This window comes from Eubalaena glacialis, chromosome 11 (genome assembly GCF_028564815.1).
Source record: "Eubalaena glacialis isolate mEubGla1 chromosome 11, mEubGla1.1.hap2.+ XY, whole genome shotgun sequence".
Classification (NCBI taxonomy): domain Eukaryota; kingdom Metazoa; phylum Chordata; class Mammalia; order Artiodactyla; family Balaenidae; genus Eubalaena; species Eubalaena glacialis.
The window spans coordinates 53,217,656-53,238,261 of NC_083726.1; the positions used below are offsets into that span (position 1 = coordinate 53,217,656).

Sequence of the window (20,606 nt, forward strand, 5' to 3'; positions counted from 1 at the left end):
ACATGGATTTTAGTTGTCAAAAATGTATATGCAACTTAAACACATGGACCAAAACTTTTTTTTTTTTTAGTTTTCTAATATGCTGAGGCATTTTCAAGGGGAATTTCAACCAGGCAAACTTTCTACCACAAGTATTTCTAGAGTTAACACAAAAAGGGACTCAGAATTAACACTGCATTATAATTCTAAATAAATTGACAGTTTATTTTATCATATATCTCAAATAAGTCATTTTAACACATGTATGATAGATGCTAACATTATTTCTTTCTACAAAAAATGATATAATATTTAGCTATCAAAACTCCAAATAGTATTAAGGAGCAAAATGAAAAGAATAAAAAAATGTAACCAGTACTGTAAAGAGACAGAAAAATCATTCTCTCCAAGTTGTTTTATAAATTTGTATAAAAGAGGCAGAAACATTTACTGTGCTTTGATATTTAATGAGGGCAGGGGCTTCCCTGGTGGCGCAGTGGTAGAGAATCTGCCTGCCAATGCAGGGGACACGGGTTCGAGCCCCGGTCTGGGAAGATCCCACATGCCACGGAGCAACTAGGCCCGTGAGCCACAATTACTGAGCCTGCGCGTCTGGAGCCTGTGCTCCGCAACAAGAGAGGCCGCGATAGTGAGAGGCCCGCGCACCGTGATGAAGAGTGGCCCCCACTTGCCGCAACTAGAGAAAGCCCTCGCACAGAAACGAAGACCCAACACAGCCATAAATAAATAAATAAATAAATAAAATTCTTTATTTAAAAAAAAAATTTAATAAGGGCAATATCTGTAATTTAATTACCAAACAGAGACTATGATTTTCCGGAGCTGAAGTCATTTTACTGACATATCATTCATTTCAATGAGAAAAAAAATTCTCTTAATAACGTGATTGTTATAAAATGTGCATTGCCTTAATTCACAACTTAAATAGAAAGAAAATATTTCAAATATGGAATACTTCATCTCTGGGAAACATATACCTAAATTGCAAATAAACAGCTCAAATGTGGATAATGCAAAGGCTTTTCAAGCATACAATATAATAGTTCCTTTTTTATATTATATGCTTGAAACAGACCAAGTTAGATGACAAAATAGCTCCTTTTAGTTAAAGGAGCGCCTCCTGAAAAAAATATCTTCAAATCTGCCAAAACATTAGCCAACTTCTGGTGACCGAAATTTAGATGAAACAACTTTCCTTTTAAAACCTCAGTTTAGCATCACACGTAATGTACTCATATAAAATAAAAAGCATGTGCTAGAGGCTTATGTAAGAGAATAATAATGGGATTAAATCAAATCAGCATCCTTGGCTTTCAGTGCCAGGCTCTAATCAACTGTAATAATCCAGGTAGGTGAACCACAGCTGGCTCGAGCATTTGACCACCTGGTTTAAAGTAAACCCATCAGTCAATCTAACTATCTTCATAAAATGATAGTTAAGAAATTATCAAAATCCTAATAAGTGCCCAATTATTCTAATATGAAATAGATTTAACTTTAAATTTCTCAGTGACTTTTACATTAAAATCCAGTTAAAAGCACTGACCCATGCTAAAGAAAAAAGGAATTTCAATTTCCTATCATGTGAGCAAAATAAATAAGTTGAATACGAATGGAAACATTTTCTTCTTACTAGCAACATACAAATTTATGAGGACAAGGCATCATCAAGTTCCCCATTAAAAAGCTGTTAACTAATGAAATTAGGAAGCAGGAAATACATGGACATTCAATCCATAAGGCTTGATCCTCTGTCCAGGAAATATCTGGCTCTTAGAATCTTTCTTCTAAGTTAGGACAATAAGCCAAACTTAGGGGCATTACCTTGACTATCTGAATTCCCATCGAGTCATCATCAGGATTACTCCTCTCATTGAAAGTGAAGCGCATGGTTTTGTCCCAATCAATGGCTATACTGTGCAAATAATGGTCTGCCAAGGTCAACCAAACCTAAAATATTAATAAAAAAGAATGCTAAAGTAAAATACATAATTTCATCTTTCTTTATCAGGAAATAATGATTGCATCCAATAAGAAAATGAGAGCTGTTACTAGAACAGATATAGCCTACATGTAGAAATCTCTAAGAATCTCACTGAAAAGTTTGCTGTGCTAAACTGTACCAATTAGGGGCTTTCATTTATTCTTTCAATTAATATTTGTTGAGTTCCTACTATGTACCAAGCAATGATCCAGTCATTAGGGATATTGTTAAGAAAACAAAAACGTTTCAAATTTTATTTCAGTTCATTGGAATAGCTAAATTAGCTTATGAGCTTGTTATACTTGGCTCTGGATGGCGCTCTATGCTTGGGCAAGAGCTCCCTGGTCATCCGTGGAGAATGGGCCTGTTTTTACCATAAAGTGGCCTCTGCCTTTAAATATCCCTCTCTCACACACACAAAAAACTGGCAGATGGGTTCCTATAATGAATAACTTTTTTAAAGGAATCACTGGATATTTTTACTCCGTTCATTACCTTATCTGGAAAAGCTGTTTCATAATGCCATTTCTAATGTGCATTTTGAGGAACCAAAATGTTCAAATTCTGGGATCATTAAGACCTGGTTTATAATACAAATGAACTTATTTACAAAACAGAAAGAGACTCACAGACTTCGAAAACAAACTTACTGTTACCAAAGGGGACATGTGGGGTAGGGAGATAAATTAGGAGTTTGGGATTAACATATACACACTACTATATATAAAATAGATAATCAATAAGGACCTACTGTATAGCACAAGGAACTCTACTCAATATTCTGTGGCGACCTATACGGGAAGAGAATCTGAAATGGGATGGCTATATGTATATGTATAACTGAATCACTTTGCTGTACACCTGAAGCTAACACAGCATTGTAAATTAACTATACCCCAATATATAATAAAAATTAAATTTAAAAAAAGGAATGGGAATTGTGGTTGCCAAAAAGGAAGGGGGTAGGGGAAGGATAGATTAGGAGTTTGGGATTAGTAGATGCAAGCTATTATATATAGAATGGATAAACAACAAGGTCCTACTGTATAGCACAGGGAACTATATTCAATATTCTGTGATAAAGCATAATGGCAAAGAATATGAAAAAGAATGTATATATATGTATAACTGAATCCCTCTGCTGTACAGCAGAAATTAACACAACATTGTAAATCAACTATACTTCAATAAAATTTTTTAAAAAAGGAAAAAAAGACTACGTTTATGAATTAATAAGATGGCAATTCAAGTTTTGGTATTTGAACATAATTTAGCAGGAATAACACTGATTAATATCTCCGGTCATACTTCTCTCTTAAGCATCAGGATCATATGTCAAAATGCTCACTTGAGGGAGGGAGATGCAAGAGGGAAGAAATATGGGAACATATGTATATGTATAACTGATTCACTTTGTTATAAAGCAGAAACTAACACACCATTGTAAAGCAATTATACTCCAATAAAGATGTTAAAAAAAAAAAAATGCTCACTTGACATCTTCAACTTAGACATCTAATACGCATCTCAACCTTAACATATCCAAAACCAACTGTCTAATCCACCGCCACCCCAACTATACAGACATACACACAAACACACACACCTGCTCGTCCCCTCTCTGGGAAAACAGTAACTCTACCCTTCCAGTAGCTCAGGTCAATCTTGAAGTCACTGATACCCCTCTTACACTTTTTATTCAATCCAGTAGGAATTCAAGTCAACTCAGCCTTCAAAATATATCTAGAATCTGACCCCTTCTCTCCATCTCCACTACCACAACCCTGATCCATCTCTTGCCTGAATTATCTCAAGTCTCCTACTGGTCTCCCCGCTGTTGCCCTTGTCCTTCATATTCTCACGTTAGTAGCCAGAGTGGTCCATTTAAAATATAAGTCATATCATGTTATTCTCCTCCTCAAAACTTCCCAATGCTTCTCATCTCACACTGGGCAAAAGTCCTACTATGACCTGTAAGGTCCTATATGATCTGCCATTCCCCTAAGGTCATCACATTACCTCTATGACCCTCCCCCCATTGCTTTCCCTTTTATTCACTGTGCTTCAGCCACCCTGGCCTCTTGCTTTTGCTTGCATACTCCTCAGTGATGCTCTCACCTGAGGGTGTTTCCTGTTTGGAGTACTCTCCCACCAGGTAGCTACGTGGCCAGTGGCTCACCTCTTTAAGGGCCCTATTCAAATGTCACCTTGCCATTTAAAATGTTACCTCCTCACCTCCATTCCCCTCTCTCCTTATTCCTTTCTCTGCTTTATTTTTATGCATGGCGCTTAGCATCATCTGAAATACTTTATATTATATACATTGTAAACTCCATGAGGACAAAAATTTTGGCCTGCTGTTTTTTTTTTTCCACTGCTGTATCCCCAGTACCCGGCAGAACAGTACCTGGCATAGAATAGATAATCATTAAATACTTACTGAATTAATGAATAATGAAGAGAGACAGATTTCAAATTACTAAATCTAGAATATCCTTTTTTGACATTCCAGACACTTTAAAGAGGGACAAAGTGATGGTCCTTTTGTATTTTAGCCATACAAATCCTCCTCACCTTTCTCCTCCATTCCTTTGGTATTCCTGTTGATAGTCTGGCAACTGCTTTGAGCGCATCATACCACTAGAAACAAAGAAGAAACGCTGTCAAAGTGATAATATTGACCTGGTTAAGCACTTTTCAACTTTTCCCCTTCTTGACGTTCGTAGAGCATGATAAAATTTATACAGAACACTGGGGTAAACATTCAGAGCTTCCTTCAGCCAGATATGACTGGTCTAAGGGCTATGACTGCCCCAAGGTCCCCCACTTAGGTACCCTTAACACACCCGTGATCCAACTGCAGCACACACACAAAGGCTGGGAACTCTGAAATCAAAACATGTATTACAGATTCGGAATAACAGCATTTGGTTTTTACATTGTTTTTCACACTTGAACCATTAAAAGAAAGTGCAAAATTTTTCACTGCAAGTATAAATCCAAGTCACTTATAGCTTCACAAGTTATTTTATCTATAATTTTTAAAACTGACTCATCTTCTTAGGCATATCCAAGCACATGTTAATTTTCCCACTTTGAGAATATACCTCAGTGTACCCTGTAGGTACCCCAAAATAAAGGTATTTTCAAAACCAAAAATAAAATTACCTGCTGAAAACCATTTTGACCTAAAGATGGCTCAAGAGTGAACTTCAACTTTGTGTCAACTCCTAAAAGAAAAATACATAAATAACTGTTATTTGGAGAAAAAATACGTTACATCAAAAATAAAAGTAAAAATTAACCTGATTCTACTGAGTCATCATAAAATTTTTAAAACATTTATTTTTACTAAATCGTAGTCAATTTTGTTAAAAGAAAAAGAATACTGATTATTAAGATAGAAAAATGTCCTATGGTAATAGAATGAAGCTTATCACATAGAATGGTGGTTCCACCGCTGTCTGGAGTAGTGCAAAAACAAAAAAATGACACCACAGGCTTGGAGTCATGCACACTTTAATTCACCTTTGGTTCCTAGAGTCAAACAAATTATTTAACCTGTCTCAGTCTCAATTCTTTATCCTTAAAATGAGGATAACATCTATCTCAGTTAGTTGTTGCAATAATTAACTGTAAATCACTTAGCACAGTATAATTAATATTTATGAAACTTAGGAAGAGAATTCTCTACTTACAGAATTTGTTTTCTAGGACACTTGCACGGACTAAGTCTATTAAGGAAACGTCAGTGGAATATCAAAAGTTATAAAAATAATGTCACTGCCTTCCCACTTGTGGAATAATCCACTTTAACAAGACTATTTAGCGATTTTCGTGTATTTTTAAATTCTGTCAAGATAGACTTATTCATTAAAGATAAGTTTATACGTTTAATTATAGACTCCAAGTTAAAAATACAACTGAACTCTAATTCCAAGTTATCTACAACTTTAGATAAACTTCTTCGACTCAAATCCCAAATCTATGGAATAGAAGTAAATAAATGGGAGAATATATAAAGATTATATGCTATATTCACATTGGGCTTTCTTATTATTGAGGTGAAATTCCATGACAATTTTTTTTAACATCTTTATTGGAGTATAATTGCTTTACAATGATGTGTTAGTTTCTGCTTTATAACAAAGTGAATCAGCTATACATATACATATATCCTCATATCTCTTCCCTCTTGCGTCTCCCTCCCTCCCACCCTCCCTCCCTATCCCACCCCTCTAGGTGGTCACAAAGCACCAAGCTGATCTCCCTGTGCTATGCGGGTGTCTTTTAAAAAACATATATGTAGTCAAGAAGCTGAAAAGAGATGTGTCTGACTTGCCCAAGCCCGTGACAGTATGAAGATGTCCTTCTTGGAGTCCTAGAAGAATACTGTGTATACATGAGTTGGGTCCTAGATTTCTAAAGTCAAGCTGTGTGTGATATAGAATCCCAGGCATCCAATCAATGCCCTGATAATTCTCTTCAGAGCTTCAGGGCCAAAACCATACTCTGCCTAGATAGATAAGATTTTCTTCTTCGAAGGTATATTAAGTACCCCGACGGATTCCCAATTCTCTGAGATGGTTTAAATTAAGTCCTGCCTCAGTGCAGCGCAATGATACAAAGACCACAAGAGTGCCTCCAGCTGGCGCGCATGATTTAAGACACGATAAAACGGACCTCTTTGTGAGGTTGCTGTCCAGACACAGGGTGCTGAATGGAGGAGCGTATAGTCATGACGTTTGCTTTATTATAACAAAGACCAGGAAATTCGGTCCCACGCTCCTATTTCAACCGACCTAAAAGCCTCGGGTTCCTTGCCTGTATGACCGAATATGCTCCCTTGACTTTTTCAGAAGTACCTGCTGGGCACGATGCCGATCGCCTTGCCGAGCTGAAACCTGGCTGGGGTTAGTCAAAATCACAACTATTTTCTATCAAAAATGAGTCACAGGATTTAACTGGAATTGATCATTCTCTGCCTGCAGGCAAAAGCTGAAATCAGGTCATTTCCACCTCTTTTCTTCTAATTGAATAAGGGAGGGGAGAAGGTTTATGTTTCATCTGGTAATCACTGGCTGTTCCGGATTCAGAAATACAAAACACTTTTAACGTGGGAAGGAGGTTTCTTTTTTTAAGGCTAAAGGAAGACGGTGAATAACTACTACAGTCTGCAACTAGACACTTCCTTGGGGAGAAAAACAAAGAAACCACGAGGTTCGGAAAGGCAGCGACGTGTTCCACCCTTTGGGGCTCAGTGCCTCGACAGATTCTCCCCTGCAGCCTCAGGACAGCAGGTCCCCAAAGGCGCTGGGAGGCGGGATGGGGCGGGGTTGGGGGAGGACAAACCCACCTGGAAGCCAGCTGGTGCCACTCCGGGGACAAGTGTGCGCTACGCACGGGTACGAGTACAGCCGGCTCCCTCGGCGGCCACCCCTAGCCAGAAAGCCTTATGCCCAGGGGCCCACGCGCCAGGGCCGGGCTCATAAAACCCTGCGGAGGGATGCCGGGTGGTGGAGCAGGCGCGGAGAAGCAGGGATGTGTAAACACAGGCTGACCGCAGAAAGGGCCTAGCCTAGCACAGCCAGGCGAACTCTCAGTCTTTACCTATAGAAAGAACCTCTACTTTGCAGGAGTGTTTCCTGCCCGCTCTCCACCCGGACACACAAATTAGAGGCTCCAGGTGAGACGATCCCGGCACTCACGAAGCAGGGACCCTCAAGAAAATGCACCCGATTTTTTCCTTCGCGGTCACTGCCTCCTCCTCTGACGCCAAGCAGCAGACCTGTGCCTTTCTCCGCCTCATACACCTCTTTCAAGGTGTGGCTTCTTCTGGGTCCGAAGCACAACTGGTTGCTCGGCCTCTGATAGCCCGGGTAGCCGCCAACACTTTCCCACCACTCGGAGAAGACCGAGCGTATCGCTCGCCAGCAGCTCCCGGCACAAGCAGGGCTGGACCGCACACAGGCCGTGGGATGGGGGCGCGCGGGCAGCCGGCGGCAGCAGCCGGTCCTCCGCGCCGTGGGAGGCCGCTGCCCCCGCCCGGGCCTCGGTCCGCGCTCTTCCCTCCCAGGCCGACCCAGCCCCGCCTGCGCCCAGCCGCGATACCCAGCACCGGGCGGCCGGCGGGTGTTCCTCGGCCTACGCGGAGTTCAGCTGAGGCAGAGGCACCAGCTCCGGGGGCGCCACGCTACTTTCCAGTGCCCCATCTGCCGCCCCGGGTCCTCACCCGGCTCCAGGGTGCAGAGCAGCCGGGGCGCGGTCCGGGAAATGCAGCTGCGCTTCTTGAGCACATTGCTCAGGATGGTGCCCACGCCGCCGCCGCCACCGCCGCTGCCGCCGCCGCCGCCGCCCTGCCGCTTCAGGCATCTCCCTCCGCGCCTAAGGGAGCCGGTCAGCTTGTCCTGCCGCATCCGAGAGCGCCCTGGGCTCCCGTGCGGCCGCCGTCCGCCTGGGTCCTCGCTATCCCGCCGGCGGAGCGGCTTCGCGCGCGTGGGGCTCGGCCAGACCGGTTAGTCGAGGGTCTCTCGAAAGCAGCAAGAGTGCTCGGGGGTCAAGGGACCCTGCGGAGCACCGCGGGAGCCGCCAAGCGCGGGGCGGCCGGCAGGGATCTGCAGTGCGGAGCCTGCAAGGCTGAGGCAGGAGAGGACTTGGGGCGGGGAGGAGGGCGGGAGCGAGCGAGCGCGCGGAGACGGAGGCAACGCTCCCGCCCCCAATCCCGGCATCATCGTGCGCAGGCGGGGCTGCCTTAGCTCCCGAGCGCCCCGCCAGCTCGCGGCACCTGCGCTGGGGAGCCGCAGAGACCCGGAGCCCGGGAGCGGGCGGCTGAGCAACTGCGCCCGGGGACCAGAAGCAGTGACAGAGATTTCCGTGCTTCTCCCAAGATCTGGGAGGTGCAGGAGGGAGCACCAAAGGGAGCGAGTCTCAGGTGCAGAACGCCAGCGAGATACTAGTGCCCACCTCATCGGAGCAGCCTTGCAAGAGTCGGTCAACAGACCGCAGGAAGAATCTAGCAGCGCGGCGGGAACATTGGTGGAAGGTGAAGCACCAGCTTCATCCCAAATTGTGTTAAACTCTTTTTCTTGGCATATTAGAGAGGCATAGGAAGCACGTTAAAATTATTATTATATATTACTATTAATATATACTTTGTATATTAATTCTATAATTATTATTATAATAATGGTTGTTTCTTTTGGAAGAGTAGACTTCAAGATAAAAGTGTTCCATTAAAAGCAGGGTTTTTTTTTTTTTAAGTGCTTCCCCCGTCTCGCCAGCCAGAGACTTCAGTAGGCAGAACGGTTAGTGATAATTACTTTTTTTTTTTAATCATTCTTAAACTACGACATTACGACATTCACCAATGGATATTAATCATAAAGATGAATAAGTCATAAGAAAGGAAAGGATGTGGAGGGAAATACAAAGATATTTGTATATGCTAATATTTAGAGAAGGAATACCAGGTGGATTAAAAAAAACTAAAAAGTATTTATGTGGAAGGGAACAGTGTAGAAGAGAGAGGAATAGAAAACAGATTTCTGTAGATGTGCCTTATGTAGTTTTGACTCTGGAATAACATCTTATATTAATAATATTAATAAATCAAGCAAAAAGAAAACCCAAAAATTTGAAAATGAATGGAAACAAATGAACCTAACTAGAAATCCTGCTGATGGCATAAGAACACAGAAAAAACGAGTAAGTTGTTTTAGAGTGTAGTGTTACGCCTGGATATCAATGGTGGTATAGACTCCAAGGGCAAAAAGAGCTGCAAAGAAATCTTAAATGTCATTCAGTAGCATTACTGTTATTAATAATATTGGTGTTATTTCTTAATTCTTATGTACACTATAGGATAACCTAAATAAATAATTATGTTAACATCATAATCAGTCTGCTAATTTGGGGTGATTTTAAATGTTTCACTAAGTAATGTTGTGATGGATAGCTTTGTTGACTAAGCTTTATTAGATTTTTTTTTTTTTACTAGATTTTTGAACACCTAAAATGAATTTCCACAGTGGGGTTATTGGTTCTAAAGGCATAATCATCTATATGACATATATTGCTAAATTAAATCTCAAAGGATTGTACCAGTTTAGTCTCTGATTGACACCTTTTCATCCTCCATCTTCAACAGCTCTCAGTATTATCATTTAAACACTTGCTGCTTTGATAAAGACAACTGTCATTTTCTTGTTTTTATTGGCATTTTTTATTAGTAGTGCAGTTGAACTTTTTTTGGTATGTTAACTAAGCAGTTATATGATATTTTCTGTGAATTTCTTACTCGAATATTAAAGTCTACGTGTTTTCTTAATGAAAAAATAAATAAATATGTTAATGTCAAAAGAAACCAAGATGTTTTCAGTGTAACAGAAAATACAAGTGTGCAACCAAAGAAATTAAGTTTTTTTAATCCTGCAATAGTATATTTTACATGGAAATAATAGTATGAACTCATCTTTTTTCTTTTCAAAAATACATATAAAGCCACTGAATAGGTTTAGAACTAAGGACAACCCAGAAGCAGTGAACACCCCCAGCACTCAGGATGTGGTCTCTAAAAACCATTCCCCACTAAAAGGAACCAGGGCTCCTTTGAGGTGCAACTGATTCCAGATCTGGGCCAGAAAAAGTACAAGATGAGCCTGAACTATCTTGATGAATTCAGGAAGGAAGGAAGTGCTCCAAGACTAATGGGGTCATGTCAAAAAGACATGAGAGCCACACAAATAGGATACTATTGGCCAAAGATGGAACACTTTGAGCATCAAAAACAATGACTGCTAATCGACAGATGAATGATAAAGAAGATGTGACATATATACAATGGAATACTATTCACCCATAAAAAAGAATGAAATTTTTGCCATTTGCAGCAACATGGATGGACCCACAGATTATCATACTAAGTGAAGTCAGTCAGAAAGAGAAAGACAAATACCATATGATATCACTTATATGCGGAACCTAAAACATGACACAAATGAACTTATGAACTTATTTATGAAACAGAAACAGACTCACAGACATAGAAAGCAAACTTATGGTTACCAAAGGGAAAAGGAGGTGGGGGGGGATAAATTAGGAGTTTGGGATTAGCAGATACAAACTATTATATATAAAACAGATAAACAATAAGGTCCTACTGTATAGCACAGGGAACTATAATCAATATCCTGTAATAAACCATAATAGAAAAGAATATGAAAAAGAATATGTATATATATATATAACTGAATTACTTTGTTGTACACCAGAAACTAATACAACATTGTAAATCAACTATACTTACATATAAATAAATAAATTTTTAAAAAACAATGGCTGCTATTGATTGAAAGTATTAACTTTTTAAAAAATGCATTTCTAATGATATTCTGAAAGAACTAAAAAAGAAGTCCTTCACATGACACTGGCACACTTATTTTGTAATCAGCACATTCTGGACTTTGTGAATTGCCCTCAGAATTTGAGGACAATGTCAGAAATGATATAACACTAAGCATGAAATATACATTTCACATATAAAAATCTGTTAACATGACATTTGTCATCTGCAAAAGTAAAGCCAGCTGATAGGGATATAGAAGTTATTCAGTTATGCCCACCTGACTGAGATAAAGATGCCTTGAAACAGGCAGTAGTCTGCCTCATCACTTTAGAAGATAAAATCATTGTTGAACCTGGTCGTGATGAACTGTTTGGCTTAGATTTCCCAACATTTCACACCAATCTCAGGTACAGAAATCTACGCTTATTCAGCCTGATGCTTATAGTTTCAGTACATGTTTGTTCTCCTTCAGCTTTCTCTTAATTTTAATAAGATGTCCCTTGACTGCTCTGGCCTGAGAATGATAATTGAAAGATATCTGATGTTTGGCTTTGGACAGTTTTTTAGAGGGCCACACAGACCCCTGGGTGAAGATGGTGATGAACACCCATAGTTAAAGGAAGAAAACTGGAAGGAGAGGGAAAATCCAGACCAAGGTGGTAAGTGCATGCACAGTATCGTCTTCCAGAGCTCTCATCTTCTCAAACCATAGAGGGTTCATGTTCTCTTTTGACAAGAAAGGCTGTTCATGCTCAGTTTTAGCAGTGGGCCAGCAGGAAAGACAGCCTCGCCAGCCAAGAGGAGGAGCAATGGGCTCTGCTTTACAACACTGCCTCTGGGGTAGAAAGGAGGACGTATAGGTCTGGCTGACATCCACCACTCAGACCATCCCACACCCTTTGGCTCAGACTCCCTGCTCACCAAGCAAACTTTTGATAGTCATTTGGCTTCCCATAGAGACTTTGCCACTGAGGAGAGGACACGCTGACCAGTTAACAGTGGTCAATATCCCTGAGTTTGCTCACCTCTCAGTGAGCTGAAGAAATCAAGTTTCTGGGCTGCCAAAGCTGAAGTGTAGACCCTAGATTGCCAACCCACCCAGATGTGTCATGGCTGACAAAAAGGCCTGTCTCTGAAATTCTTCAGTTACAGCATTTTTCTTACTATTAGTGACAGGGGCTTGTTTACTTTCAAGATAAAAATTCTGTTTCACTCAGATTTATTACAAGGAAAAACTGACTTAAAAAAAAAAAGCTTTCTTGAAAACTTCCCATTCTAAACTACATATAAGTTGAAACTCACAAAAAAAAATTTTAAGACTTTCTACTATTAAAGCAATACGTAACGAAGGAATTAAATAATATTATTTTGTTTACATTGGAGAGGAGAGCCAAGACTGCCAACTTTTGTAGCAAACAGATAATTAAGCACTAAAATACAATGCTCTAAAAACAGCCATGGCACAAGCCTAGCATTATACTTATTGTATGACTCATAGTCTCTTATTCGTGTCTGGAATATTGTTTTCCAAAAGCAAAAGATGTCATCTGAAGTCAACCTGCAGAGGAAACAATACCAGCATGAGCTCTGCTTGAGGATCTCAGCTGGTGAGATTTCCAGCCAAAGCCAGCTTACCATCACTCTTCACTGAGTGAATTTTACTAATCAAATAATATCAATGAATTCACATTTGGGCAAATCGTACCCTGGCATGGTCCAGAGCAGTTATGATTTAAGCTGAATTTGGGAAAAGGAAGACTTCACATCGGATGAGAATCTGTTACTGGCTTGCTAAAGAAAATGAGTGCTTTGAGGAAATACTCTGAATGTCTCAGAGAGTCCAACACCCATGGTACATCCCCAGAGATCTAAGCTCCCAGGCCAAAACAAGGAAGTAGGGATCATTCAGCTACCCCTGCATCTTCAGGCTTACGTGCTGGCAGTGAGGCTTCCTTGAGAGCAAACTATTCCTTTAATAGAGAAAGGGGACAAGCCAGAAGAAAAAGCAAGTCCAACATAAATAAAAGCTATGTCCTACGGGGCTTCCAGAAGGGAATCAGGTCTGGAATTCCTGTGGTTTCCTAATGATGTTACTTTCGTTTAACAGTAAAATCTTAAAATACAAAGGGCCTATGTGTTTATCTTCAGGGACTGAACAGAGCCAGTGGTGACAGTTACCAAGAGAAAAAGCTCCGGAAACCTGCAGCAAAGAGAGAGAAAACACAGGGAGCTGGTCTGCTCTGAGAAGGTGAGCCTGGAACTCATCCTCACGGCTTCAGAGGCCCCTGGCAGCTGTTCTCCAACCCACAAGTCTCAAAGGGTCAGAAGAGATTGTACCGGACATCAGGCCCAGCACTGTCTCCCATCGGGCAGGAGATGGTACGTCTTTGCACTTGTGCTAATGAAAAGGGTGGTGGTCTGGTGGCATAAAAGTCACTCTTCTCCTCTCTGCTCTCCCCACAATTTCTGAAGGTCTGTGAGCAACTCCTAAATAGGAAAAGTAATATCTCCTAAAGGGATGGTAAACTGTGATCAGTCACATAAGAAGCTAACGCTCTCCTCAGAACTACTTAAGAGTAGGGCCTTGGGCTTCCCTGGTGGCGCAGTGGTTGAGAATCTGCCTGCCAATGCAGGGGACACGGGTTCGAGCCCTGGTCCGGGAAGATCCCACATGCCGCGGAGCAACTAGGCCCGTGAGCCACAACTACTGAGCCTGTGCGTCTGGAGCCCGTGCTCTGCAACAAAAGAGGCCACAATAGTGAGAGGCCCGCGCACCGCGATGAAGAGTGGCTCCCGCTTGCCGCAACTAGAGGAAGCCCTTGCACAGAAACGAAGACCCAACACAGCCAAAATAAATAAATAAATAAAAATAGTAGGGCCTTAATAAGCAGTTCCTTCAACTCACTGTCCAGGACGGAGCCCACACAACTATGAGCTCATGGAGACGAGCATCATAACCACTTTCCCGCATGAAAGACACAGAAGCGGGACAGCAGAAAGAAACCAAGGGGAAAGGAAAAACCTTACAATTATCTGACACATCACATGACGTACATGGGACATTTTGTTTTCTTTTTGTATGGTTTCCCTTCTTAGTCATAAAAACCTATTTCTCTACTTAAATACAGGCATCCTTGAAGACAATCAGGTGTAGCTTTTGTATTTTGTTTATCACAGAGAAAGGATTCTGTCCAGCGTGGAACAGAGAAGCTTTGACATTCCAACACCAAATCACACTCAGCACTGTCTTCTACCTCCCAATAGTCCCTGCTTATGCTTTCTCAGGACCATTCATTTTAATCAGATATTTTCAAAACCAAAACCACTCTTAACATTCCCCCCAAGCACACTCAAATATTTTGGACGAAGTATTTTAAGAATAACTGGTTTTATTTACAGGCCAGAAAGTTTCAAATTCAAAACTTATCTAATATAAAAATTTAATTCCTAGCTGGAGTGAAGTCCCATTTCACAGTACCATAGTGGAAATATACGTAAAACTCTGCATCCAGGTCCATGTAACTTCAGATGCATAGCTAACCCAAGATTTTCTCTTTTCTAGGAAGTTATTTTCTTGCTTCAGAATAACTGAAACTGATTCAACACCACTTGAGGCAGGTTTATGTTGCCCATATAAGACATCTTCGTATTTCTTTTATTCATTCATTCATTAGTGAAATAAACATTTATTCCTCAACTGCTGTGGGAAAGGCATTGTGCTATGGCCTGTGGGGAATAAAATTATGAATTCAGTATGTTCTCTACCCTCAAGAAGCTTACAGTTTACTGAGGGACAGACAAAGTGGGTAGTGATAGGATAGTGTGAAAGGTTCATTTAAAATACTATGCAAAATCAAAATACAATGTGACATCAGCTCACACCAGTCAGAATGGCCATCATCAAAAAATCTACAAACAATAAATGCTGGAGAGGGTGTGGAGAAAAGGGAACCCTCATACACTGTTGGTGGGAATGTAAATTGATACAGCCACTATGGAGAACAGTATGGAGGTTCCTTTAAAAACTAAAAATAGAACTACCATACGACCCAGCAATCCCACTACTAGGCATATACCCTGAGAAAACCATAATTCAAAAAGAGTCATGTACCACAGTGTTCACTGCAGCTCTATTTACAATAGCCAGGACATGGAAGCAACCTAAGTGTCCATCGACAGATGAAGGGATAAAGAAGATGTGGCACATATATACAATGAAATATTACTCAGCCATAAAAAGAAACGAAATTGAGTTATTTGTAGTGAGGTGGATGGACCTAGACTCTGTCATACAGAGTGAAGTAAGCCAGAAAGAGAAAAACAAATACCATATGCTAACACATATATATGGAATCTTAAAAAAAAAAAAAAAAAAAAAAGGTCATGAAGAACCTAGGGGCAAGATGGGAATAAAGACACAGACCTACTAGAGAATGGACTTGAGGACACAGGGAGGGGGAGGGGTAAGCTGGGACAAAGTGAGAGAGTGGTAGTGTATATATGGACATATATACACTACCAAATGTGAAATAGATAGCTAGTGGGAAGCAGTCGCATAGCACAGGGAGATCAGCTCGGTGCTTTGTGACCAGCTAGAAGGGTGGGATAAGGAGGGTGGGAGGGAGGGAGATGCAAGAGGGAAGAGATATGGGGATATATGTATATGTATAACTGATTCACTTTGTTATAAAGCAGAAACTAACATCATTGTAAAGCAATTATACTCCAATAAAAACGTTTAAAAAAATAAAAAATAAAATACTATGCAGAAAAAATATTACTACGATTTTTGTCAAAGAGTGTTCTCCCTAAGTTTTCCCCTAGGAGTTTTATGGTATCCAGTATTACATTTAGGCTTTATTTATTTTTGTATATGATGTTAGAGAATGTTCTAATTTCATTGTTTTACATGTAGCTGTCCAGTTTTCCCAGCACCATACTGTTTTGGTTACTGTAGCTTTATAGTATAGTCTGAAGTCAGGGAGTGTGATTATAGCAAAGATAATAATTATAAATGGAGTATAACCTTTAAAAATTGTGAACCACTATATTGTACATCTGTAACTTATAAACATTGTACATCAATGATAATTCATTTAAAAATTAATTAAATATTATGCAAGTACTTGGAGGGATACCATTATCTCTACCTCCTCCTAGGTATCATACATTCCAATGTTTTCCCAGGGCTTCATTTTATTGAACTATTAAATTGCACCTGAAAGCAGGCCAAAGACCAAGCTCATCTGTGCTCTTCTCATAACTGTGATATTCAGCCCTTTATTTGCACATCAGGAGTGGATCTCAGTCTGGAAGACTGAGACCCATCACTTTAGAAGATGAAATCATTGTTCAACCTGGTCACAACTGACTATTTAGCTAAGATTTCCCAACCTTTATACTAAGCCATTCTGAGATCCTTTTTGACCCAGTTGAGGGTTATGAAAGGAGAGGTTTCTCATACCTATTGATGCAGATCAGTTTGGCTTAGAAATATATGTTCCTAGCAAGAAAAAAGGTGATACCTTTGAAAATAATATGCTTAACTTTGATGGTAAGACTAGAGAGGTATCAGGAAGAGGAGAGAGATTTGAATTAACATGAATGTTGGCTTGGCTGGCCTGGGAGCCTTAGATCTCCCAGATGGGTTCATTCAGAAGAGAAGACTGTAGAACATGTGAACTGATGAGGGAGCTCGTAAAAGCTGCACCTGATAAGGCCTCAGGAGGCAATGTGGTGTATCAGAAAGGGCCTGCCCACGTGGCAGGGAGACCGAGATTAGAATGCCAACGTCCATACTTACTAGCTCTATGCCCTTGGGCAAGTTACTTAAAATTTCTGCGCTTCAGTTTCCTCATCTTGAGAATTAACAATACTTACCTGAGTACTTGTGAGAATTAGGTGGCATAATGAAAGTCAAGATTCTAACACAGTAGTGGTACAAAGCAGGCACTCAATACATTTGCACTGGGGTGTCCTCCTTAGTATTTGTTGATAATCGTACAAGATAAAGGTTAAAATGGCCCTGCTCGCAGTCTATCCCGAAGTCTGCCCAGCACAGGATCAGGACCTGACCCACAGAGAAAGTCTGCCTGGCCAGAACACCCCCACTGAGGTCCTCACCAGATGCTCCTCTTTTGCATTCTTACCCTGGTGCCCTCACTCAATGGGAGGAAAACTGAGGTTAGCTTCATGTTCACTCCAAAGTGCAAAACCAGAACTGCTAAATGGGGTTATAGAGAGGCAGACATCAAAATTTAAGGACACTATAACTGTAGTAAAACGGCCTCAGGAGATCATAAATGTCCTTTCTTTGGAGTTCTCAGGCAAAGACTGCAAGCCCAGCAGTCAGGAGTGCTGTGAAAGGGCATTTAAAATGAGGTAAGGTTCAAGCATCAGTATCAGTAAAACAGCTTCCAACACTATGATTCTCTGAAAGCAACTGAACTGATATTCAGGTCTCTTACTCTGTAGATTTCCTCAATCCAATACAAATCCTGACCAACTATAATGCTGGGAGAATACAGTTTGGATTGTTATAGTTTCAGGTAAACTGAAGTTTAAGCAGAAGAGATCCAGTTGGCTTCGATCCTTAATAAGGATTTTTTTTTAATGTACCATTATACTCTCTACTTAAAAAGAGAAGTCTGAACTGAATTTTTATGTATTTACTAAAAATCTAACATTATCTTTATATTATTATTCTTATTGTCTGAGAGTCCAGGACAGGTGTTAGAAAGGAACTGCAAATCATCTTAGGAACTACATTAAAAGGAAAACGCATGTCTCCTGAATTATACGGGTGACAGATACTTGGAGGTAAGAGGAATTTTATGGTATGTCAGTCAATATAGGCCTCAGCATTTCAAAGGGTACTATATCTGGTGACTTACATCCACTTTTATCTTTACCTCCATAGATACAGGAATTCACCAGTGTAGTCTTTAAAATGGTCATATATGTGTTCTAGTTTTTGCAAGTCAACTTAAAGTTTTGGTACTAGAGAAAAACTCCTAAGAAAGCAGATGCTTTTAATAAATATACTTCCGATGTAATCCTTCTCTTCGAGAAACAACACGAGTGTGGCCTAATATACTCATGTACTTAATATAGCAGCACTGGCACCTTGAATTACCACCATCTTTAGTCCCAGCTTACCACAGAGTGTCACTTGGCAGTATGTCACTCTGGCCTAACACCAGCATCAATCAGATACACCAGCTCCTAAGGAGGGAACAGATTATGTCTAAATAAAGCTAACCCTGGTTTCTCTAAACTTTAAACCTTCCTAATACTTGAAAACTAAGTACCACAGTGTATTTTAGGAAAATACACAATAATTTTCTTGCACAGGGCCTGAAATACAGTAGGGACTCAGTAAAATTTTTAAATTGCATCTATGACACAAAGAGTATCAGGTTGGGATCTTGCTGACTGGACATTTTAAAATGGTACCCGCATTAACACCTGTATTTCAGACGCGACACTTCTCCCACCCCCACGTCCGATTCATCCATGCCCCTGAATTATTTATAGGCTTCTCAATAGATCATACACTGCTTTGAGCACCAGCACTAAGACTTCTTCATCGTTGGATCTCTCCCCTCCCCTGCCTGCATCCAGCACGGGGCTCATACACTTTCGACACTCAGTACATGAACACGGACAATAACGTCATAAACTCATCATGTCAAGAAGAGAGCTAGACCTTCCCACTCCTTACAAAAGGGCTTTTTATTCAACTACAAGAGAAATAAGCAGATGTGTTTATGAAAAGTTATTTTGACTGACATTTATGCAATGTACCCAAAAAAAAATCCACAATCACTATTCTTAGTCTCCCTGACAAGTCTCCAAAATATAAGATGCTCAAATATCACATAGGTGCTCTACTCATCGGGTGAAAGACGCTCCTGAAATTCTAGATGTAATGGCAGTCAGTATAGTATAGCAGCTAAAATCAGACTCTAGAACCAGCTACCTGGATTTGAAACCTGGCTCCACCACTCAGTAACTATCTAAACTTGGGTAAGTTAATTATCTCAGTTTCCTCATCCATAAAATGGGAAAACTATCTACTTCATAAGGGTTATTCTAAGGATCGAATGATACAGAGAAAGCACTTATGCTGTCTGTCTTATAGTAAATGACTTATTGTGCCATTAATATATAGTATTAAAGGCACTCAGAATTTTTTTTTAAATATTTGTGTTGTTTTAATTTGCATTTCTGATCATGTAGATTTTTTTTTTATATATAAAGGGAACGCTATTTGTTTATTTATTTATTTTGACTGTGTTGGGTCTTCGTTTCTGTGCGAGGGCTTTCTCTAGTTGCGGCGAGCGGGGGCCACTCTTCATCGCGGTGCGCGGGCCTCTCACTGTCGCGGCCTCTCTTGTTGCGGAGCACAAGCTCCAGACGCGCAGGCTCAGTAGTTGTGGCTCACGGGCCTAGCCGCTCCCTGGCACGTGGGATCTTCCCAGACCAGGGCTCGAACCCATGTCCCCTGCATTGGCAGGCAGATTCTCAACCACTGCGCCACTAGGGAAGCCCGGAATATTTTTTTTAAAGGAAAAATATTTTAAGCTTATACATCAACATTGTTGTAGATTACAAATGATGCCAGCTGGTCACTCAAGCATCTTTGCTCTTTAATTATGTTACCTTCCATTTGGGCAGAGATTTTAGTGCGAAACCAGTCTAGGAAGCTCATAAGAGGGAACATCCATTTAAATTGACAAACTGTTCACATTTCTCATCATCTTGATTTTTTTTTAAACATGTTACTTGGGGAGAATTCACTTCAGTGCAGACAAGCTAATCCTTCCCTGCTCTTCATAAATTAATAAAACCCCAGCATTAATTACCCAACAGCCTCTTGCTTTGCAAGATCACTACAGGGAAGAAATCAATCTTTCACAGCAGAGTTTAAGTAAGCAATTTTCTTCTCAATCTTTCTATTCCTCCAATATTACAGTTTTTTTAAATAATGCATGCAGTTTTCTAAAATTTGGTTCAATCATTTTGTTTTAAAGGGTTTCCCAAATGTAGTCCATCATTCATCAGGAAGTTCTGGTCTTTCAATGTATTTTTATTATTTGCCATATAAATAAGTTGTATGGTGTATTCTATCCATTTCTACATGTATCAACATCAATTGCTCGAGTTGGGGTTGGGGGGTTACAAATACATCCTAGAAGGAGAGTTTGTCAAAAAAATAATTTTTCTAAGTTTGTCGATTTTCCAGTACTAAATTTTCTAATGGAGATGTACCAAGAG

The 20,606-nt window shown here is 40.4% G+C and overlaps 1 protein-coding gene across 1 annotated transcript in view; it reads right to left on the reverse strand.

Moving 5' to 3' along the window:
• The window catches only part of TBC1D30 (TBC1 domain family member 30), an 80,434-nt gene that overhangs the window by 33,806 nt on the left and 26,022 nt on the right, over positions 1-20,606 (reverse strand). The window contains exons 3-5 of the mRNA XM_061205123.1: positions 5,153-5,214; positions 4,559-4,624; positions 1,825-1,950 (exon numbers count right to left, since the gene is read on the reverse strand). Of these exons, the coding sequence (XP_061061106.1) occupies positions 1,825-1,950; positions 4,559-4,624; positions 5,153-5,214 (254 nt within the window). The remainder of the gene's footprint in view (positions 1-1,824; positions 1,951-4,558; positions 4,625-5,152; positions 5,215-20,606) is intronic.